This window comes from Anopheles arabiensis, chromosome X (genome assembly GCF_016920715.1).
Source record: "Anopheles arabiensis isolate DONGOLA chromosome X, AaraD3, whole genome shotgun sequence".
Classification (NCBI taxonomy): Eukaryota; Metazoa; Arthropoda; class Insecta; order Diptera; family Culicidae; genus Anopheles; species Anopheles arabiensis.
Window position 1 is genome coordinate 21448895 of NC_053519.1, and position 21106 is coordinate 21470000.

Sequence of the window (21106 nt, forward strand, 5' to 3'; positions counted from 1 at the left end):
GGGTGGGGGGGGGGGGGTGTGTGCAAATGATTCGCCAGCTTTGGGGCCCCAACGGCCATCCTTTCGGGGGCCCTTGTCGTTAGTACTCTGTCCATACGGCATACTATACAATGGCAATCTACGGGGCCCCTAAATCGGCGGGGCCCCAGGCGACCGCCTAGTCCGACTACCGTTAGATCCGCCACTGTCTCCGGGCCTTTCATCATCATACCTCTCAACGAATTACGAATTGTGCATATGCTCGTATCCCGGTTGATTAAAACTTGGTGCGCCCGATCGATCTGTTGCCCGGCACCGTTCTTCATCCATTTGGAGCTCAAGTCTCTCATAATTGTTGAGATAACACCATTCACGCTCTAGTTCTTTGATTCGTTGTCGTCTTTGTTGTTGCATTTCGTGGATCTTGCGCTTTTTCTCAGCCTCTTGCAAACGCAGCGTTTCCGCTTGCGAAAATCGAAGCATAAATTCCCGATAGTAGCGATTTAGTATGTCTCGTTGCCAAAAGGTCTCACCTTCGTTGCCAGTAGTGACTATTGCAGCCCTGGATCTATAGTTCGAATCAGTCGCGAAATGGTCCCGCACCTGCATTATTGGTATTGCATCACGGCCTGTGATCCACCTGCTCGTGCCCGCCTCAAGCGAAGATCCCTCCACACCTCCACGCGTTATAAACGAGCCGTAAGACTCCCGTTCAAATCCGTGGAAATGCTGCACCAAATCCATATTCTGCTTCACTACACAACCTCGTGATTCCTTTCCTTCCTAGCAACTCTCTATTTAACACTATCGGCAGTTAATGATTCACGGTATTTTTACGATTCGCGATTTTGTCGTGATTAGCGTCGATATGTTCTAACTAATTTTTTGGAATGTTGGAAAACGTTTGCTTCCCGTGTAAAAAAGTGAGAGAATTAAATTCTTTAGGCTACTTCTGCGCAGTGCCAAAAAAATAGTGTTTTTTTATTCTCTCTCTTATCATCGTTTGTACACTTGCTCGCTTTGTCGTTAAGAGGCCGATTTCGCGGTTTTTCTCCCTTTTTATATGTTTTGAACCGGATCAAAACATCGCCTGGTCTGACAGATGTTGGAACCTTACAAATGTTTCCAACATTGTCCCCCCCCATGTGAAGCTATCGCTGTCGCACTCTCGCATATCTGTCAGACTCTTGTTCCGTTGCTTTGTTTACTTCCGCGCTACAATGAAATGTGCATACACGCGGTTCTACCCGGCCGACGCTTCTAAAGGTAAGTTCATACGCGGTTCAGTTAATTATCTCGCTAATTCTTTTCAGCTGGTGGTTTCGTAATTCCCTTCGACCTTTCCGAATCTATTCTGCCTATTCGAGGAAGATTTCGATGCGTGTAACTATCTTCAATCAACCGCACCACATTCATCAAATCCGCATTGTTATCGGCGCTCCGGTGTTTATCCTGTTTACCGTCTTCTTTGGCCGTTTCTATTGGCAAGTGAGTATAGTGTTTTCTACTACATCCTGGTGAACCGTCTAAGACAACAATCCTGTAGGAACAGACAACAATAAGCAGGAACAGTTTATGCTTTATAACCTAAAGCAGGAACAGTAGAAGCATTAAACCCAAAACAGGAACTTAGTGACAAGAACCATTGTTCTTGTCAACAAAAGACAAACGTAACTAGCTTAGTGAAAACAATAACATTCCAACATACAACCCGGAACCAAATGTGAGAAACCCTTAACTTCATTTGAGTATAAATAAAACCAACTCCGATCATGGCAGGTCAGATTCGTTCGGACTGTCAGGATAGGACTATTCCCATCCTACATCTATCGAGTTCTCATTTAAAGAGTTTAGATATGTCCCCCTGCCCAAGGTAAGGCCTCTAAACTCCAACGTTTCCAGTAAGGGAAACCTCCTAAAGGTTTCTATGATCGCCTGGACGATCAAGTGTCGAAAGTCCGCTTCGGAACAGTATCCACCTCAGTTCTACTAAATTCGGCAAACGATGACGAAGGCCACCCTGACCAACGCGAGTTCAAAGTTACTACATTGCTATCGACCCAAAATCTAACATACTGTGACTATCTCAAAACATACCACATGGCGACCGTGACCGAAACATACCACACTGCCTTTCCTCAGATATGTACAACGCGGCGAAGTACCAAATACCGTGTTTTCTATGAAACGCATTTCTATACACGGTATCGCTGTCACTCGAATTGGTTCCCTAATTTCGACCTTTCTACGCTCTGCACTTTTGACGTCAATGATTCGCGGCGAAGATCGTGCATTCAACTCAACAGCCACGAGATCGACGGATCTCTCGCGTGCCCGTGTGTGGAAAGCTTGCAAAGAAACTCCTGGTGTATTGGTCGCGATCGGACAGGGCCCATACGCTACCCATCCTAGGCGAGTTTTTGAGACGATCGGCTGCCCCCATTTCCCTTGAACGCATTTCAACGAACGCCCAAGGATGCAATTGTCTATCCCTATGAGGATGCGTGGTGCTGCATCCGCATACGACGGCAGCTGAAGTCCCCGTAGGTGCTGATATTTTGCCGCAAGCTGGGAAGTGTTGACCGATTGTCTCGGGAGAGCCAATTCCTTCACGGTATGAACATCGTTTAGCAGATACGGCGTGGCCGAGCCCTGTCTACCCGATATTTTAACCGAGAGCTGTACCGAGTCCCTTTCCTCTCTCGTAACGTCATCGGTCCAATGAAGCTGGATAGGTTGGGGCGTGCCTTCAAGACCAAGTTCGTCCATCAACCCATGGTCCATAAACGTTGACGTTGAGCCATCGTCGATGAAAGCGAATGTTTCCACCTTTCCTCGTGGCCCGTACAGCGTCACTGGTACGTACTTCAACAGCACGCTCTCGTTCACTCCTGAATGTGTATTAAAATAATTATTATTTGCTTCATTAGACATACCGGAGCTACCATGGGTGCCTTCCTGGTGCAGCAGTGAATTATGCAAGATACTGCACCCATCTACGCCACAAGGAGTTGTGATGTTGCATCTTCCGTTGTGGTATTCGAGACATCTGCGACACAGTTTGCGTTCGTTGATGAACGCCCTCCTGGCAGCTACCGTAGTCCTGAGAAACTTCTCACAGGCGCGCAACGACACGCACGTCCCCCCACAGAGGATACACGACGATGACTCCGGGTGGCTACTCGATGAAGGTACACCGCTGCTGGACTCATCCTGGAGTACCACGGCGTTGCAGTAAGCTGGAGTAGTACATACATATGGAACGGTACGGTGAGGCTGCATTGCCGTGGGTCGATGTGGCGCATGCCGTTGCACATTATGACGCACGGGTGGTGCGCTCCTCTCAGCTTGCTCCGTGCTGGCTTCGGGCATGTCGATAACCGCGCACAGATCATCCGCAAGCTCGCCGATCCACATTCCGAACTGGTACAAGTTCACTGATCGCAATCGCTTTCGGAGTCGTGCCCATTCCATACACAGTACAGGTGGTAACTTTTTACCAGCTCCTTCAGCAGCATAACGTCGTGGATGTAATCCACCAATCCAGAAGCCTGCACCGTCGCTATCAACCTTTTCACCGCAAAACCGAACTCAACAACGGTATCTAGTCGTTCCATTTTGGGTGCTGCCATCATCATAAGCCATCATTTATTTTCTCCACCGTCCGATCCACAATCAAATCCGGCCTTCCGAAACGAGCTTTCAAAGTGTTAATAGCCGCTTTCACACCTTCCGGAAACAGTAACAAGTGACCGACTATATCCAACGCAGTACCTTTGAGGCAGTGCTGCAGCCTCTCAAGGTTTTCGCCATCAGTGTAGTTGCAGGAAATAGTGGTTCGATTATATGTCGATATGAATCGTGGCCACTCATCTACGGATCCGTAGAAACTCGGCAGATCCCGTGGGAAACCGTTTCGAGCTGTTACTTGGCTTTGGTTAAGAAATGTGTTCGCTGGTGTTCGTTGTGTGTAAGTGTGTGCAGTGGTGTGTGGCGCATACGAAGAGCGTCCTGTGGCATAGTGTGCGCTTCCCCTTCGTACATTCCCAGCTCATCAAACCCTGTGTGTTCATCGTGCAGTGTGCGTTTTCCTAGCATCGAACGTTCGGTCAATACCGCGCCTTCGTTGTAAGCACCGGATTCTTCGTACATTGCTGGTTCTCTGTACATTGCGTGTTCGCCACGCCTGCCATATGACGCCGTCTGTGCAGCGTAGTCGCCATTGCCGTACGTCATCCGCACGCCATCATTGTTTGGGTCGTGAACCTGTATCGGAGGGTTTTGAACCCGAGCCGGTCCGATTTCTCTCCTATCATTGATTTGCAACGAATTTTCCATTTCGCGAACCCATTCGTCGAAATCAGGTTCGCGTACCCTACCATGCTCGTGTACTAGCGGTGCTGATCTTGGTGCCCCCAAACGGTCAGTTTCCCGGCACCATTCTTCCGCCTTTTCGAGCTCATGCATTTCTAGCAGCTCTTGAAGCTCGTGCCTAATGTCGGCAGCTCGTTGCCGTCGTTCTTCGAACGACATTCGCGGCTTTTCACGCACCTCCTTGACCACACTTTGGCTCGAAATGCCGTTGCCCTTCACTGACTCACCGATACTGACGGTCGATGTCCTGGATCTTGCTTCCAACGCTGTCTCGTCCCGCTCCTGCCTTTGCGGTATTGCGTTACCGCCCGTAACACACCGGCTTGTGCCTGCTTCCAGCGGAATATTCTTCACAGCATCGCGTTCCGGAACCGAGCTTGACGACGCTCTTGGAGTTTGAACGCCGTTGTGCCCTGTCGCATGACTCGTCACAGGAGAGGAATAAGCCTCCTGTACATTGTAATGCAAATTCCGTGCTTGATCCATTGTTCGGTTCTCAACCTTCGTTAACTTCCCACTAAGTTATATTGTTTTCACTACGCGGACGCGGGTGTAACTCACTTACGCGGTACTTTATCGATTCGGTTATACGACTCGCGACGAATTAGCTTGCAAACTGTTAAACAAGTAATTTTTTGGAATGTTTTATTGTTTTCACTACGCGGACGCGGTTATTCCAACATCTGTCAGACCAGGCGATGTTTTGATCCGGTTCAAAACATATAAAAAGGGAGAAAAACCGCGAAATCAGCCCTTAACGACAAAAGCGAGCAAGTGTACAAACGATTATAAGAGAGAGAATAAAAAAACACTAATTTTTTGGCGCACCTTAAGTGCTAGCCTAAAGAATTTACTTTGTTTTCTATTTTAGTTAAAACGGCAGTTTCTAACATTCCAAAAAATTACTTGTTTAACAGTTTGCAAGCTAATTCGTCGCGAGTCGTATAACCGAATCGATAAAGTACCGCGTAAGTGAGTTACACCCGCGTCCGCGTAGTGAAAACAATATAACTTAGTGGGAAGTTAACGAAGGTTGAGAACCGAACAATGGATCAAGCACGGAATTTGCATTACAATGTACAGGAGGCTTATTCCTCTCCTGTGACGAGTCATGCGACAGGGCACAACGGCGTTCAAACTCCAAGAGCGTCGTCAAGCTCGGTTCCGGAACGCGATGCTGTGAAGAATATTCCGCTGGAAGCAGGCACAAGCCGGTGCGTTACGGGCGGTAACGCAATACCGCAAAGGCAGGAGCGGGACGAGACAGCGTTGGAAGCAAGATCCAGGACATCGACCGTCAGTATCGGTGAGTCAGTGAAGGGCAACGGCATTTCGAGCCAAAGTGTGGTCAAGGAGGTGCGTGAAAAGCCGCGAATGTCGTTCGAAGAACGACGGCAACGAGCTGCCGACATTAGGCACGAGCTTCAAGAGCTGCTAGAAATGCATGAGCTCGAAAAGGCGGAAGAATGGTGCCGAGAAACTGACCGTTTGGGGGCACCAAGATCAGCACCGCTAGTACACGAGCATGGTAGGGTACGCGAACCTGATTTCGACGAATGGGTTCGCGAAATGGAAAATTCGTTGCAAATCAGTGATAGGAGAGAAATCGGACCGGCTCGGGTTCAAAACCCTCCGATACAGGTTCACGACCCAAACAATGATGGCGTGCGGATGACGTACGGCAATGGCGACTACGCTGCACAGACGGCGTCATATGGCAGGCGTGGCGAACACGCAATGTACAGAGAACCAGCAATGTACGAAGAATCCGGTGCTTACAACGAAGGCGCGGTATTGACCGAACGTTCGATGCTAGGAAAACGCACACTGCACGATGAACGCGTGATGTATAATGAACGCACAGGGTTTGATGAGCTGGGAATGTACGAAGGGGAAGCGCACACTATGCCACAGGACGCTCTTCGTATGCGCCACACACCACTGCACACACTTACACACAACGAACACCAGCGAACACATTTCTTAACCAAAGCCAAGTAACAGCTCGAAACGGTTTCCCACGGGATCTGCCGAGTTTCTACGGATCCGTAGATGAGTGGCCACGATTCATATCGACATATAATCGAACCACTATTTACTGCAACTACACTGATGGCGAAAACCTTGAGAGGCTGCAGCACTGCCTCAAAGGTACTGCGTTGGATATAGTCGGTCACTTGTTACTGTTTCCGGAAGGTGTGAAAGCGGCTATTAACACTTTGAAAGCTCGTTTCGGAAGGCCGGATTTGATTGTGGATCGGACGGTGGAGAAAATAAATGATGGCTTATGATGATGGCAGCACCCAAAATGGAACGACTAGATACCGTTGTTGAGTTCGGTTTTGCGGTGAAAAGGTTGATAGCGACGGTGCAGGCTTCTGGATTGGTGGATTACATCCACGACGTTATGCTGCTGAAGGAGCTGGTAAAAGTTACCACCTGTACTGTGTATGGAATGGGCACGACTCCGAAAGCGATTGCGATCAGTGAACTTGTACCAGTTCGGAATGTGGATCGGCGAGCTTGCGGATGATCTGTGCGCGGTTATCGACATGCCCGAAGCCAGCACGGAGCAAGCTGAGAGGAGCGCACCACCCGTGCGTCATAATGTGCAACGGCATGCGCCACATCGACCCACGGCAATGCAGCCTCACCGTACCGTTCCATATGTATGTACTACTCCAGCTTACTGCAACGCCGTGGTACTCCAGGATGAGTCCAGCAGCGGTGTACCTTCATCGAGTAGCCACCCGGAGTCATCGTCGTGTATCCTCTGTGGGGGACGTGCGTGTCGTTGCGCGCCTGTGAGAAGTTTCTCAGGACTACGGTAGCTGCCAGGAGGGCGTTCATCAACGAACGCAAACTGTGTCGCAGATGTCTCGAATACCACAACGGAAGATGCAACATCACAACTCCTTGTGGCGTAGATGGGTGCAGTATCTTGCATAATTCACTGCTGCACCAGGAAGGCACCCATGGTAGCTCCGGTATGTCTAATGAAGCAAATAATAATTATTTTAATACACATTCAGGAGTGAACGAGAGCGTGCTGTTGAAGTACGTACCAGTGACGCTGTACGGGCCACGAGGAAAGGTGGAAACATTCGCTTTCATCGACGATGGCTCAACGTCAACGTTTATGGACCATGGGTTGATGGACGAACTTGGTCTTGAAGGCACGCCCCAACCTATCCAGCTTCATTGGACCGATGACGTTACGAGAGAGGAAAGGGACTCGGTACAGCTCTCGGTTAAAATATCGGGTAGACAGGGTTCGGCCACGCCGTATCTGCTAACCGATGTTCATACCGTGAAGGAATTGGCTCTCCCGAGACAATCGGTCAACACTTCCCAGCTTGCGGCAAAATATCAGCACCTACGGGGACTTCAGCTGCCGTCGTATGCGGATGCAGCACCACGCATCCTCATAGGGATAGACAATTGCATCCTTGGGCGTTCGTTGAAATATTACACAGTGGTGCTTGCGCTTGTGCTTGTGCTTCGATCGTGCTCCGTTTGTTTGTCTGTTTACGATTGCTTCTACGTTGTGCTCAGCCAAAGTATTTTGCACTTCAGTTGGTGAATGGACCGTAGTGCTCTACGACCATTGGCAGCATCTCATAACAATCGGTGTCCTGTGTATTTTGTGTTTGCATCCGTTCAAAAATTCGCCACTGCTTGCGATTTTTGTTGCTGCTTATCGTCGGATCGAGTGAGCCTGTATTAGTGTGTTACCAACTATGTCGGAAGTGTGTCCATCCTGCTCTGCTCCTGTAAACGATATCGATGCATATAAGTGTGATGGTTACTGTAAGTCTTCATACCATCTTACGTGCCTGGATATTAGTGAAGCTGCAGTACTGGAGTTGAAGCGGGTTGATTCCCATTCGCTCTGGTTGTGTCCTAGTTGCATGGATGCTCGCCGCCGTGGGAAAGGTGCCTTCTTGGAAGAGTTGTCAATTACACTCATGGACCTAAAATCGGAACTGCTAAGTGAATTTGACTTTCGTGTTTCTGCCGCTTTGGATACCATTCGCAAGGATGTATTATCCATGTTCGATACTCACACATCTATGAAAACGCAAAACACGTATGCAACCAACACTACTCTGAATATTCCGAGCACTGAAAATATCACCACTACCACCACACCACTAAGCTCGCGCCCAGGCGATGTCGACTGGGCCTCCCGTAACGCACCCCAACGCAACGCGCCTAAACGTAGGCTTGTAGACTTCACGCCACCTGATGCGAACCCTGCTGCTGTTTTAAACACTGGTATAGCCCCCGTTACACCTTCGTCTCGTGTTGTGTTGACCGTTCCATGGAACGTCCCAAACGGTCCCAGATTCTGGCTATACATTACGCGTATAGCCCCGTCGGTTACTGACGAGGAAATGCGTGAAATGGTAACTACTCAACTGGACACTGACGACGTCATCATCTATAAGCTGTTACCAAACGGCAGAGAGGCAAGCACATTGACTATCATCTCATTTAAAGTCGGGATGTCGCTTGACCTTAAGGGCAAGGCTCTGTCCGCATCTACATGGCACAAAGGAATCATCTACCGTGAATTCATCGACCAACGCAACACTACAGCCCCAAATTTTTGGCGACCAGCACCTCGAGACCCACCTTCAACGATCCAGGAGCCTGCACCTCTCCAACCTTTGAACACAACAATACACCATCCGTTGACACAAACAATAGCACCATCCACAATAGCACAATCACACAATACGCAAACAATAGCACCAGAACAAATGTAAACACCAGAGCAGCACCACAGCTGCAGCACACCAATTTAAACACCACAGCAGATTCAGCTTCCCATTCAACAACCAAAACCGATCTGTTTTTCTATTATCAAAACGTCCGAGGTTTACGCACAAAATTAAACGATCTCCGGCTCACCGTATCTAACTCTGATTTCGATGTATGGGTGCTCACCGAGACATGGTTAGACGACTCAATACCATCATCGCTCATCACCGACGACTCCTATCAGATTTTTCGCTGTGATCGTAACCCAGAGAATAGTTCTCACTCTCGCGGAGGAGGCGTTTTAATAGCATGTTCGGCTAATCTATCGTGTTCGGTACTCACTCACACCAACGCTTCGCTCGAATCGCTTTGGGTATGCATCAGACTCAGCCACCGTTCACTGTATGTCGGTGTTATATACATTCCTCCGGACCGAAGCTCATCATCAACAGTATTCGACGCTATGCATGACGATATTAGCGCGATTTGCGAAAGTATGCGCGCTACCGACTTACTAATATTATTCGGTGATTTCAACACGCCGTCACTCGCTTGGGAATTCCCCCACCCTTCATCGAGACACCTATATCCTTGCCGTTCATCGTCGAGTAATGTCGCTCTCATAGACGGTATGGTGTTCAATGGGCTTCATCAACTATCCGATGTAAAAAACGGATTGGGTCGTCAACTTGATTTAGTTTTCGCCAATGCTGCAACTACCGATATTGTTTCCTGCATAAGCCCTTCCGTTGCACCTTTACTCCCATTGGATCGACACCACCCGGCACTTGAATTATTCGTTCCTGTCTCTTCAAGTTCAACCATCACGCCGCCGCAACACCATTCCCATCGAACCACACCGGCATGCAGATTCAATTTTAAAAGAATGAACCACGCCCACTTCATCGAGACATTATCAAATGTCGACTGGTCTTTCATCGAAGATGCGGGCAGCATGGACGATGCAGTTACTGTCTTCAATACTGTTATTACTTCCACATTCCCTATATGTTGTCCTCGTCTCAAACCCCCACCTTACCCCCTGTGGTCGAATAGGACGCTCAGATCGCTGAGAGCCGAGGCACGTCGTTCCCGCCGAATTTTTCTCAATAACCGCAATAATTACACCTTACGTATCCATAATTACGCTACAAATGCATACCGCTCCTACAATCGATGGTGTTACTCATCATTTGTAGCACGGCTGCAAGTCCAATTTAGATCGAACCCGCGGTCTTTCTGGCGTTTCTGTAAATCGCGTCAGAAACAGAATGGCATCCCTTCCAACCTATCCCTTAATAATGAGTCCGCTTCTTCTCCCGAAGACTCGAGTAAACTTTTTGCCAAACATTTTTCTAGTGTTTTCGTTGACCCCAGCAGCAGTCCAGTTAATGTTTCTGATTGTCTTGTTCATACACCGTCGAATGTGATTTCGTGTAATAATGTCTCAATTCATGTTGATTCTGTGTTGGTTGCCCTATCCAAACTCAAACTATCTTTTTCCCCCGGTCCTGATGGGATACCATCAGCATTATTAAAGAAATGTTCTACATTTTTCGCTCCTCTACTTTGCCGATTATACAATAGATCAATACAGGATGGCTATTTTCCGTCACTGTGGAAAAAAGCCTGGCTCATTCCAATCCACAAAAAGGGCGACCGTTTTTCATGTACTAACTATAGGGGTGTGTCCATATTGTGTTCGTCTTGCAAAGTGTTTGAGTCAATTGTTCACTCGTCTATTCGTTCGTGTGTTACAAGTGTAATTTCAGAATATCAACACGGATTCATGCCAAAACGTTCAACCTCTACTAACCTAATGTGCCTTGTATCCTCGATCTTTAACAACATGGAGCGTGGCTCTCAAGTGGATACTATATATACCGACTTTAAAGCAGCTTTTGACTCTATATCGCTAGCTTGTTTACTTTCTAAGCTCGAGAAACTCGGAATTGGTGATCCCCTTCTATCCTGGCTTAAATCTTACCTTTACGGTAGATCTTATAAGGTCAGAGTCGAAAATAGTTTTTCCGAGCCTTTTATTGCCTCTTCTGGGGTACCCCAAGGCAGCGTACTTAGTCCCCTACTTTTCATACTGTTTATCAACGATTGTGTTAATGTTCTTCCTCCTGATGGTTGTTTGCTTTACGCTGACGACATCAAAATTTTCCTACCAGTGACCTCGTTAACTGATTGTGCGCGTCTACAGGATTACATAGATTGTTTTAATGTTTGGTGTAACTCTAACGGTCTTAGTCTGTCTCCGGATAAATGTTGTGTGATTTCATATGGCCGCTCGTCCAATAAGATCGAGCACGATTACGTTCTTTGTGACACTGTACTTAACAGAGTTACTGTCACAAGGGACCTTGGAGTGTGGATCGACGAGAAACTCTCGTTCCAAGAACACATCGAAATCACCCTTAATAAGGCCAATAAAATGCTCGGTCTCATTATTCGTATGTCCTCTGAGATCACTGATCCTATGTGTTTAAAGTCCCTGTACTGCTGTTGGGTCCGCCCGATACTTGAAAATGCGTCGGTAGTTTGGTGGCCTGCCGGCCTAGCACTGGTCGATAGGATCGAACGAATCCAGCGGAAATTCACTCGTGTCGCTATCCGTCGTTTTCTTGGACGATCGGATCGAATTCCTTCGTATCCTATACGATGCCGTTTGCTCGGGCTAGAGACATTAAGAACGCGCATTTATCACATCCAGTCATATTTCATTGCCTGCCTCCTTTCCAATGACTTGGATGTTCCCGCCCTCCTATCCTCGATTCCTATCTATGCCCCCTCACGTCGTCTTCGTGACCGACCCCCGCTCCTTATTCCTTCCCGCCAAACTCGTCATGGCCAGAATGACCCTTTCTTGCGCGCTCTTTCTGCCTTCAACGATTCATATCTCCTATTCGACTTCAACGTCCCAGTTTCCCAATTCCGCTCCCGTCTTCGTGAATCCTCATCCCTTGTGTTTCCCTAGATTATAAGAACACATTTGTAAAACCCTAGAGGCCAACAAATTTAAATAAATAAATAATAATAATAATAATAATAATAAATGCGTTCAAGGGAAATGGGGGCAGCCGATCGTCTCATAAACTCGCCTAGGATGGGTAGCGTATGGGCCCTGTCCGATCGCGACCAATACACCAGGAGTTTCTTTGCAAGCTTTCCACACACGGGCACGCGAGAGATCCGTCGATCTCGTGGCTGTTGAGTTGAATGCACGATCTTCGCCGCGAATCATTGACGTCAAAAGTGCAGAGCGTAGAAAGGTCGAAATTAGGGAACCAATTCGAGTGACAGCGGTACCGTGTATAGAAATGCGTTTCATAGAAAACACGGTATTTGGTACTTCGCCGCGTTGTACATATCTAAGGAAAGACAGGATTGTTGTCTTAGACGGTTCACCAGGATGTAGTAGAAAACACTATACTCACTTGCCAATAGAAACGGCCAAAGAAGACGGTAAACAGGATAAACACCGGAGCGCCGATAACAATGCGGATTTGATGAATGTGGTGCGGTTGATTGAAGATAGTTACACGCATCGAAATCTTCCTCGAATAGGCAGAATAGATTCGGAAAGGTCGAAGGGAATTACGAAACCACCAGCTGAAAAGAATTAGCGAGATAATTAACTGAACCGCGTATGAACTTACCTTTAGAAGCGTCGGCCGGGTAGAACCGCGTGTATGCACATTTCATTGTAGCGCGGAAGTAAACAAAGCAACGGAACAAGAGTCTGACAGATATGCGAGAGTGCGACAGCGATAGCTTCACACTCGGGGGGACAATGTTGGAAACATTTGTAAGGTTCCAACATCTGTCAGACCAGGCGATGTTTTGATCCGATTCAAAACATATAAAAAGGGAGAAAAACCGCGAAATCAGCCCTTAACGACAAAAGCGAGCAAGTGTACAAACGATTATAAGAGAGAGAATAAAACACACTAATTTTTTGACACTGCGTAGAAGTAGCTTAAAGAATTTAATTCTCTCACTTTTTTACACGGGAAGCAAACTCTCCAACACAACGTTCCACTTGTTCATTTGACTCTGATCTATTCACTGGTGTCTTAAAAATTGATACACCTAAATTTAGTATCGACTGCTCTATGACGTTCGATACAAATGTACATTCGTTATCAAATATAATTTGTCTAGGCATATTCCAATCGTATTATAATTGTAGCAGTACTTCCTTAACGTCTGCTATGGATTTTGATTTAATTGGTTTTAATTTCAAATATTTCGAAAATTTGTCCATTGACGAGATGAATAAAAAATTTGCATTATACGCAAATATATCAACATGAACAATTTCTCCTGGATATTTTGGGATTGGTGTTTTAACTGGTATGTATTCAGGGGGTCTTCTTTCGTATTTTTCTACTTTGCAAGTTTCGCAGTTTTTAACATATTGTTCTATCTTGTTTCTCATAGAAGGGAAATAGAATTTTTTTATAGCTTGTAATGAATTTTCCTTAGCGTTTCTATGGGCAAAGTTATGTATTTTACGAATTTCTTCTATCTGTTGTTCTTGATCACAAATGTCTTGAACTTGAGTTTGTGAAAATCTTGCTTTCATGGTTGATATATTGAATAGATTTTTTAAGGTTTCTTGAATGATCCCCATAGTTGGCTCATCAGTGAATATGCCATTTATTATACCAGGTATCATGAATCTCTTAAGTTTGTCTTTTATAAAGTCGGTTGAAAATTGTGGTTCTATGAAAGTGTGTCTTTTAAACTTAGGAAAGGGGTTTACAAACTCGTAGGAACTAATAGAACCTTTTTGAAAAATTAATTGATTGCGGAAAACATTAATTGGAGCTTCGGTAGAAGGGATAAAAGAAAGATCATCTTCTTCGGCAGAGTGTTGTGTAGGAGTTAGTGAGTTAATTTGTATGCGTGAAAGAGCATCAGCTACCACGTTGGTTTTTCCAGGTTTGTAACTTAGCTCATAGTTATGTTCCTCTATGAATGCTTTCCATCGCTTTAATTTTGCATTGTTATTTTTTGGTGACATTGCATATGTTAAAGGTTGGTGATCTGTTAATATTATTATTTTTGCACCGTAAATGTAATTACGTAGAGAATGTAAAGCCCCAACTATAGCAAGCATTTCTTTTCCGTTAGTAGCATAATTCTCTTCTGTTTTTGATAGTGTTCTAGATATGAATGTTATTGGTTTTTCAACACCATTAACGTTCTGGGAAAGACCAGCTCCGATTGCTTTGTCAGAAGCGTCGGTAGTTAAAATAAAATCATGATCAAAATCGGGGCATGCTAAAACATCATCGGATGATAAAACTTCCTTAAGAGTTTTGAAAGCGCGTTTGGCATCATCATCAAATTTTATCGGAAAATTTTTAGATTGATTTTTTGTAATTTTGCAATGGCCTTGGCCATCCTCCCCTCTTAAAAGTTTTGTTAAAGGTTTTGCTAAAGCTGCATAATTTTTAACAAATCTTCTGTAATATCCAGACAGTCCTAAAAATGATCTAAGTTCTCGAATAGTTTGAGGTTCGGGGTATTTTAAGATACTTTCTATCTTTTTCTCATTTGGTTTCAAGCCATATTCTGAAACAATGAATCCTAAGAATTCAACTTCTGTTAAAAACTCTTAAAAACTCTGATTTGTCTGGCTGTATTTTAAAATTGGCTTCTCGCAAAGTATTCAAAACAATTTCCTTGTTTTTCATATGTTCGTCGAATGTTTTTCCAAAGACTATTATATCGTTTCGGTTTCGGTTTCGGTTTCGGACACTCCTGAGGCAGGCCAAGACCGCAAAGCGGTTGTAGCGCCGGATAAGTAAGTAAGTAAGTAAGTATTATATCGTCTATGTATACGTGACAAATTTTTCCAATATATTCTCTAAGAACATCGTCCATGACTCTCTGAAAAATCGAAGGTGCATTTTTCAGACCGAAAGGTAATCTTAAAAATTCGTATTTTCCATTATTGGGGGCCTTCACGATTCTAGTTAGTTTTTTGTATGGAGTTTGACAGTTGGTGGCTGAAATCATGTAAACACTCCATACAAAACCATACAAAACACTAGCCTGCAATTTTCAGTCTAGATTATTCTAGCCTCAAAGCTAGAAAAAGATTCGAGTACCTGTTTGAAAAATGGCAAAACAAGGTGGTGTTTACATTTATCCCAAGGTGCATTAAAGAAATCAGGTGATCGAATCTGGAATCAAAGTGTATGAAGTCCAGGTGGTCTCATAGCATTTTTTTATAACCAAATTTGAACATCACTTTTTGACAGAACGAGTGAAAACTTTTGCTCCAACGAGCTTTCTGAAGGCTTGACGAATACTCAAAACACTCTTAAAATCTTCATTCAGAAGCAGAAGCGATAAAAATCAGCCTTCTAAATTCATACACCTTGGGATAAGCCCACCTGTATATTAAACTCACATAGATAGCTGTTCGAAAACTGCTATACAATGCAAACAGCTGAGAGGCTGAAATTTCAGCCTACGAACTTCAAACGGAAAGGGCCCCATTGATGGAAAAGGCGGTTTTTTCGATATCTTTTTCTGCTAAACGAATCTGGTGAAATCCCGATGCTAGATCGAGTGTTGTAAAATATTTATTATTTCCTAGATTGGCAAGTACTGTTGAAGTATCGGGAATGGGATATCTATCGCTTTTAGTTTTCAGGTTTATTTTTCTGTAATCGATCACAAGTCGATTTTTTTTTTCGTTAGATGCGTCAACCTTTTTGGGAACTATCCACACAGGTGAATTATATGGTGACCTAGATGGTCGAATTATACCATTATTGAATTATTTTTTTATCTGTGTTTCCACTTCCTGTTTGAGGGACAAAGGGTATGGGTATGACTTAAAGTAAATTGGTTCCGTATCATTCGTGGCTATGGTTGCTTCTACCTTTGTTGTAAAGGGCAACTTTTCGTCGGGTGGCTGGAATAAATCTTGAAACTTGTTAAGAAATAAATGTAATTTTTCTTTTTCTTGGTGGTTAAGATGTGTGTCTCTTATTTCGATTATGTTAACTTCATTAATAAATTCATGCTTCACCCTTCTTACGAGGCTGGCTGCTTCGCCTCCTCTGACGGGGTTGGTTTCTGTTGCTCGGGCCTCCGGTGAATTTTTTCCTTCTCGGTGTGTCGGCGTTGTCCCTTTCCTCCGGCAACGAGTTATTGGCTGCTACCGGCTACTGAGGTGCCCATATACACGGCTGCAATCTGCGATCGGGAGATGTTCTAGGCGCGGTGTGATTACGCTCTTTCGCGATCACTACACGGCACTTGACATTCACTTCACCGGAGGTCCCTATTCGGGCGCCAGTTTATCTAGACCGGTTGGCCATAAAAAAAGATTTTTATTTTACACTAACAGGATTACTCCTGACTAAAGCTAAACTATGAACTACATCTGGCTGATTCTAGACTTCGACTTCGACTGACTATACCTAACGAGCTAATGTTCTAACGAGGCCGCTGGTTGCTGGCTGCATTGGTCCGTTCTCACGATCGGTCTGCGTGTCGCATTACTTGCGCATGTCGCCGTTGTCCGCTCGTGGCCGGTGTAGCGTTACATCTTCGTCTGCTCGTAGCCGGTGTGGAATGCCAGCTTGCAGTCTGGTTTCTAGCGGGTCGGTCTAACTGTAGCTTAGTAGACGTTTTAAGAACTGGCTATGTATGTTTCTATTTATTGCGCAGTTTAAAATATCGTCTGTTCTTTCTGGATAAACTTTTGCTACTAATTTTGCGTTTAGCGATGGCGCCCTGTTCTCGATCAGCTGTGCGAACTTGACCCTAGTTGAACCGCTTCCTGATTGGTCCTATTCTGGGAGAACTAGTTGTCGCACAAGCTAACCCTGTCGTCCCTTTCGGTGCATCTAGTGCGCCATCTGATGGGTAAAGTGGGAGTTAGCCCAAATGACAATGGGACCCCCTAAAAATCCCAAATGACAATCGGACAGCATCTCACTATAGCGAGCCCGATGACAGCTTGACGTTTCCATACTGAGACGCTGTCTTCGGCTGCCTCCTCCATACTGAGCGAGCATTGTCTTTCTCATCGGCATGGTGAGTTACAGAAGTTTGTATGGTGAGCATTCTGGCTAGCGCCAAATTTTCTCATGAGACGATCTGGCGCGCCCCGTCGATTCGATGAGATGCCTTACCACATGATAGTGAGGTCGGATTTTGGATCGGCTGCCGATCTTGCTCATATGAGTTGAACGGTCTGCCGTATGGTGAGGGCTCCGTGTGTGGCTGTGTGATGTGTGTGTATATGTGATGATTCGCGAGACGGCATAAAGTGTTTTGTTTGGAAGAAGGTTTCATGCTGAAATTTAAAATTAGTGCGATTCCCTGTGCAATATACCGGTTTTGTGGCAATTACAGTGTTTATTTAGTTCATTTTACTGCAGTGCAAGTGTTTTGCAAGATATATCCGTGAATAGCCGAACGTATAAAGAAGGAAGAAAGCAGTAAGACAACAGGGTGACAGCAAAATGCAATAGCTGGATAAACCAGATAAGTATAAGAAATTATCATTTAAAACAGTGGAAGATGCTCGGAACAGGAATTGTTAAAAGATTAATTAGTTATGCTTTATCGTCCTAATGTTTCAGATTCTTCTACAGCGGATATTTGATGGCAAAAAGCGAGTGAAAAAAGAATGCAACTATGGACGGACGGCATAAACCAACTCGATTAATCTACTATACATCCCCGTGTTGTGCCAACAATTATAAGGGAAATTATACTGTGAAGGTAAAAAACAGACTTCTTTTTATTGAACCTACTAAAAATAATATTAATAATGCATTTTGTTTCTTTATTTAGCGTATGCTGCACAAAATTGTCCCGGTCTGCCAACCATTTCCTCACGCCCTTCTGATTCGATTGCTCATGATCAGACTGTACAATTTTAAAATGGTAAGATCATCCAAACTATACCTTTCCAGTACATGGTAAATTTTGACGTAATTAAATAATTAAAAAAATAATATGGTCATTTCAGCATACATAACGGAATGCAGCTTACTTTTTGACAACGTTTTTTTTCAAGTTTCATAAGACGTTCAAGTGCTATCGCTATGAGCTGAAATTTTAATATAATAGATATATGAGGAAAGGGTCAAAACAGTAGCTAGATAGGATAACATACAATACGAAAATCTTGCCCAGCATCGTGCTATCTATCAACCAAACACATCATTAATAGACATGCTCATTATAGACTCGCAGGACGACTACATTTGTCTTGTCGATTACAAGCAGATAGGATAATATAGAAAATAGGATAGAATATTTAGTCAAATGAGATCAAAGCTATATGTTTAATTCAGAGAAGGTATTGTAACATAATGGTACACGACAGATTGAAAAAGGGTAAGGCGGCAAATACACGACGCGCGTTTCCGCGCCCGCGGAAACGCGTATACAATCCAGCCATAGGAATTAAATGTCATTCGAATGTGCTACAACGGAAACGCAAAGATGCTCATTCTGAATATCTCTGCGGAACTGTTATGCGCGTTTGAACGCGCCCGCGGAAACGCATATCGTGTATTTGCGGCCTAATATATATTAAACTAAATCAAGCTATTTATTACACTAATATTTAGGGATAGTATAGCTGGAGTGCAAGTTCAAGTATAGCACTCAACAGGAAAACTGAAGCCGATAGCTACCCGGCCCTCTGGTACTAATCTAACACGACATCCAACATAAAAAAATATTCCATTCATTCAACAGGTTCGAGTCTTGTTTGTTCGAGATGTCTATCAGAGCACCTCCATATAACTCTATACGTTTCTTCGAGTTGGATGTCTGGTTCGATTCGTGCCAAAGGGTCGGGTTTAACAAAACATAATTTTACGGTGAATATTATACACACAAAGAACACAGATTAAGCGTATTCCCAATATATTTGACTAATAGTTATATTTACTTTACTAAACTTAAGTTCAACGTATACATATATTGCGCTCTATGATACAACTTAAATAAAACAAATCATCCCCACAAATCGGGGTTTCTTTTCAAATTTATCTCAACCGTATTAGTTTTTATCGCATTTTATTTTTAAAACTTTATCGATTAGGTGTAACGACCTGCTCGATCATGCCAGCCTATTACAACGTTTGAGACTCATTCAATACGACGCAGCTGGATAAATCAGTCATTGCAGCCGGACGGGGCTCGATCCACTCTATACTTGAACTTACGACTCCGCGACGGACATGTCCTACTCCACACTAGCCGTATTTGACAATCCCAAATTTACCATCATTAATCTGAAATACCAAGCAAAAATAATTTTAACGAAATTACATAATAAACAAAAAAACACCATAAATACCTACATAATCCAGATTTAGGTTGATCTTTGTTACTAACTATAAAATCAGAGCAGAAATCTAAAACAAACGCTTCAAAAAGCACCTACAAATAGTATAAAAAAAACCTTACACACATATAAAGCACTACAAATTATACAACAGTACCTTACCGCGTAACAGGCTATGCATGATTTTACCGCACTACCGTCGTTCATTGAGCGCCGCATTTTGCTGCTTTGTAACTGCATCGTCCTAGCGCGCGAGGAATAGCCTATGTACAGCACACCCGGGATGATGAACACCAGCACATGGATCGACACCAGCCACACCGCGGTTAAATTCAACACAAAAAGTTTACACATTGTCCCTTCCACCCACTTTCCACCAGTAACTTCCACAAGCTGCACAAAATTCACACCGACACACAATACCACACAACACACACCGCAGGTACAACAGATATGACGTATATGCAGCCATGGCCACACGAAACAAAAACGCACATTGAAAGGCGTGAGATTTGGCTTTTTTTTTCGATAATTCACTATGGCTACTCACCATGGCTTTCTCACTATTGATTCGCTCACCTCTGAGAAGATCGGATTTTGATTCAATCCGAACCAAAATCCGATCCTGTCAAAAATCTGTCATTTTTTGACCAATTTTTAGGGGGTCCCATTGTCATTTGGGCATCTCACTATAGCGAGCCCGATGACAGCTTGACGTTTCCATACTGAGACGCTGTCTTCGGCTGCCTCCTCCATACTGAGCGAGCATTGTCTTTCTCATCGGCATGGTGAGTTACAGAAGTTTGTATGGTGAGCATTCTGGCTAGCGCCAAATTTTCTCATGAGACGATCTGGCGCGCCCCGTCGATTCGATGAGATGCCTTACCACATGATAGTGAGGTCGGATTTTGGATCGGCTGCCGATCTTGCTCATATGAGTTGAACGGTCTGCCGTATGGTGAGGGCTCCGTGTGTGGCTGTGTGATGTGTGTGTATATGTGATGATTCGCGAGACGGCATAAAGTGTTTTGTTTGGAAGAAGGTTTCATGCTGAAATTTAAAATTAGTGCGATTCCCTGTGCAATATACCGGTTTTGTGGCAATTACAGTGTTTATTTAGTTCATTTTACTGCAGTGCAAGTGTTTTGCAAGATATATCCGTGAATAGCCGAACGTATAAAGAAGGAAGAAAGCAGTAAGACAACAGGGTGACAGCAAAATGCAATAGCTGGATAAACCAGATAAGTATAAGAAATTATCATTTAAAACAGTGGAAGATGCTCGGAACAGGAATTGTTAAAAGATTAATTAGTTATGCTTTATCGTCCTAATGTTTCAGATTCTTCTACAGCGGATATTTGATGGCAAAAAGCGAGTGAAAAAAGAATGCAACTATGGACGGACGGCATAAACCAACTCGATTAATCTACTATACATCCCCGTGTTGTGCCAACAATTATAAGGGAAATTATACTGTGAAGGTAAAAAAACAGACTTCTTTTTATTGAACCTACTAAAAATAATATTAATAATGCATTTTGTTTCTTTATTTAGCGTATGCTGCACAAAATTGTCCCGGTCTGCCAACCATTTCCTCACGCCCTTCTGATTCGATTGCTCATGATCAGACTGTACAAT

At 44.4% G+C, this 21106-nt stretch overlaps 2 protein-coding genes and 1 long non-coding RNA gene across 6 annotated transcripts; 2 read left to right on the forward strand and 1 right to left on the reverse strand.

Annotated features, from left to right (window-relative positions):
* The first annotated feature begins 2677 nt into the window (after positions 1-2677).
* On the forward strand, positions 2678-3224 carry LOC120906313. The gene is made up of 2 exons (XM_040317886.1): positions 2678-2837; positions 2910-3224. The coding sequence occupies exons 1-2, from the start codon at positions 2789-2791 to the stop codon at positions 3215-3217; spliced, it is 357 nt and encodes a 118-aa protein (XP_040173820.1). The 5' UTR covers positions 2678-2788; the 3' UTR covers positions 3218-3224.
* A 13867-nt stretch (positions 3225-17091) lies between these two features.
* LOC120906752 lies at positions 17092-19075 on the forward strand. Its single transcript, XR_005740156.1, has 3 exons — positions 17092-17886; positions 17959-18051; positions 18137-19075. It is a non-coding gene; the product is annotated as an uncharacterized LOC120906752 (long non-coding RNA).
* Positions 19076-19180: 105 nt separating this feature from the next.
* Positions 19181-20034, reverse strand: LOC120906750. Of its 4 annotated transcripts, none has more exons than XR_005740154.1 (3): positions 19626-20034; positions 19485-19563; positions 19181-19415 (listed from the first exon to the last, which is right to left on the reverse strand). XR_005740154.1 is itself a non-coding variant. In XM_040318664.1 (3 exons), the coding sequence occupies exons 1-3, from the start codon at positions 19820-19822 to the stop codon at positions 19411-19413; spliced, it is 276 nt and encodes a 91-aa protein (XP_040174598.1). In that variant the 5' UTR covers positions 19823-20034; the 3' UTR covers positions 19181-19410. The 4 variants fall into 4 exon arrangements, 2 of the variants coding, with proteins under 2 accessions (XP_040174598.1, XP_040174597.1); XR_005740155.1 differs by having other exon boundaries at positions 19481-19563; XM_040318664.1 differs by having other exon boundaries at positions 19631-20034.
* Positions 20035-21106: the final 1072 nt, after the last annotated feature.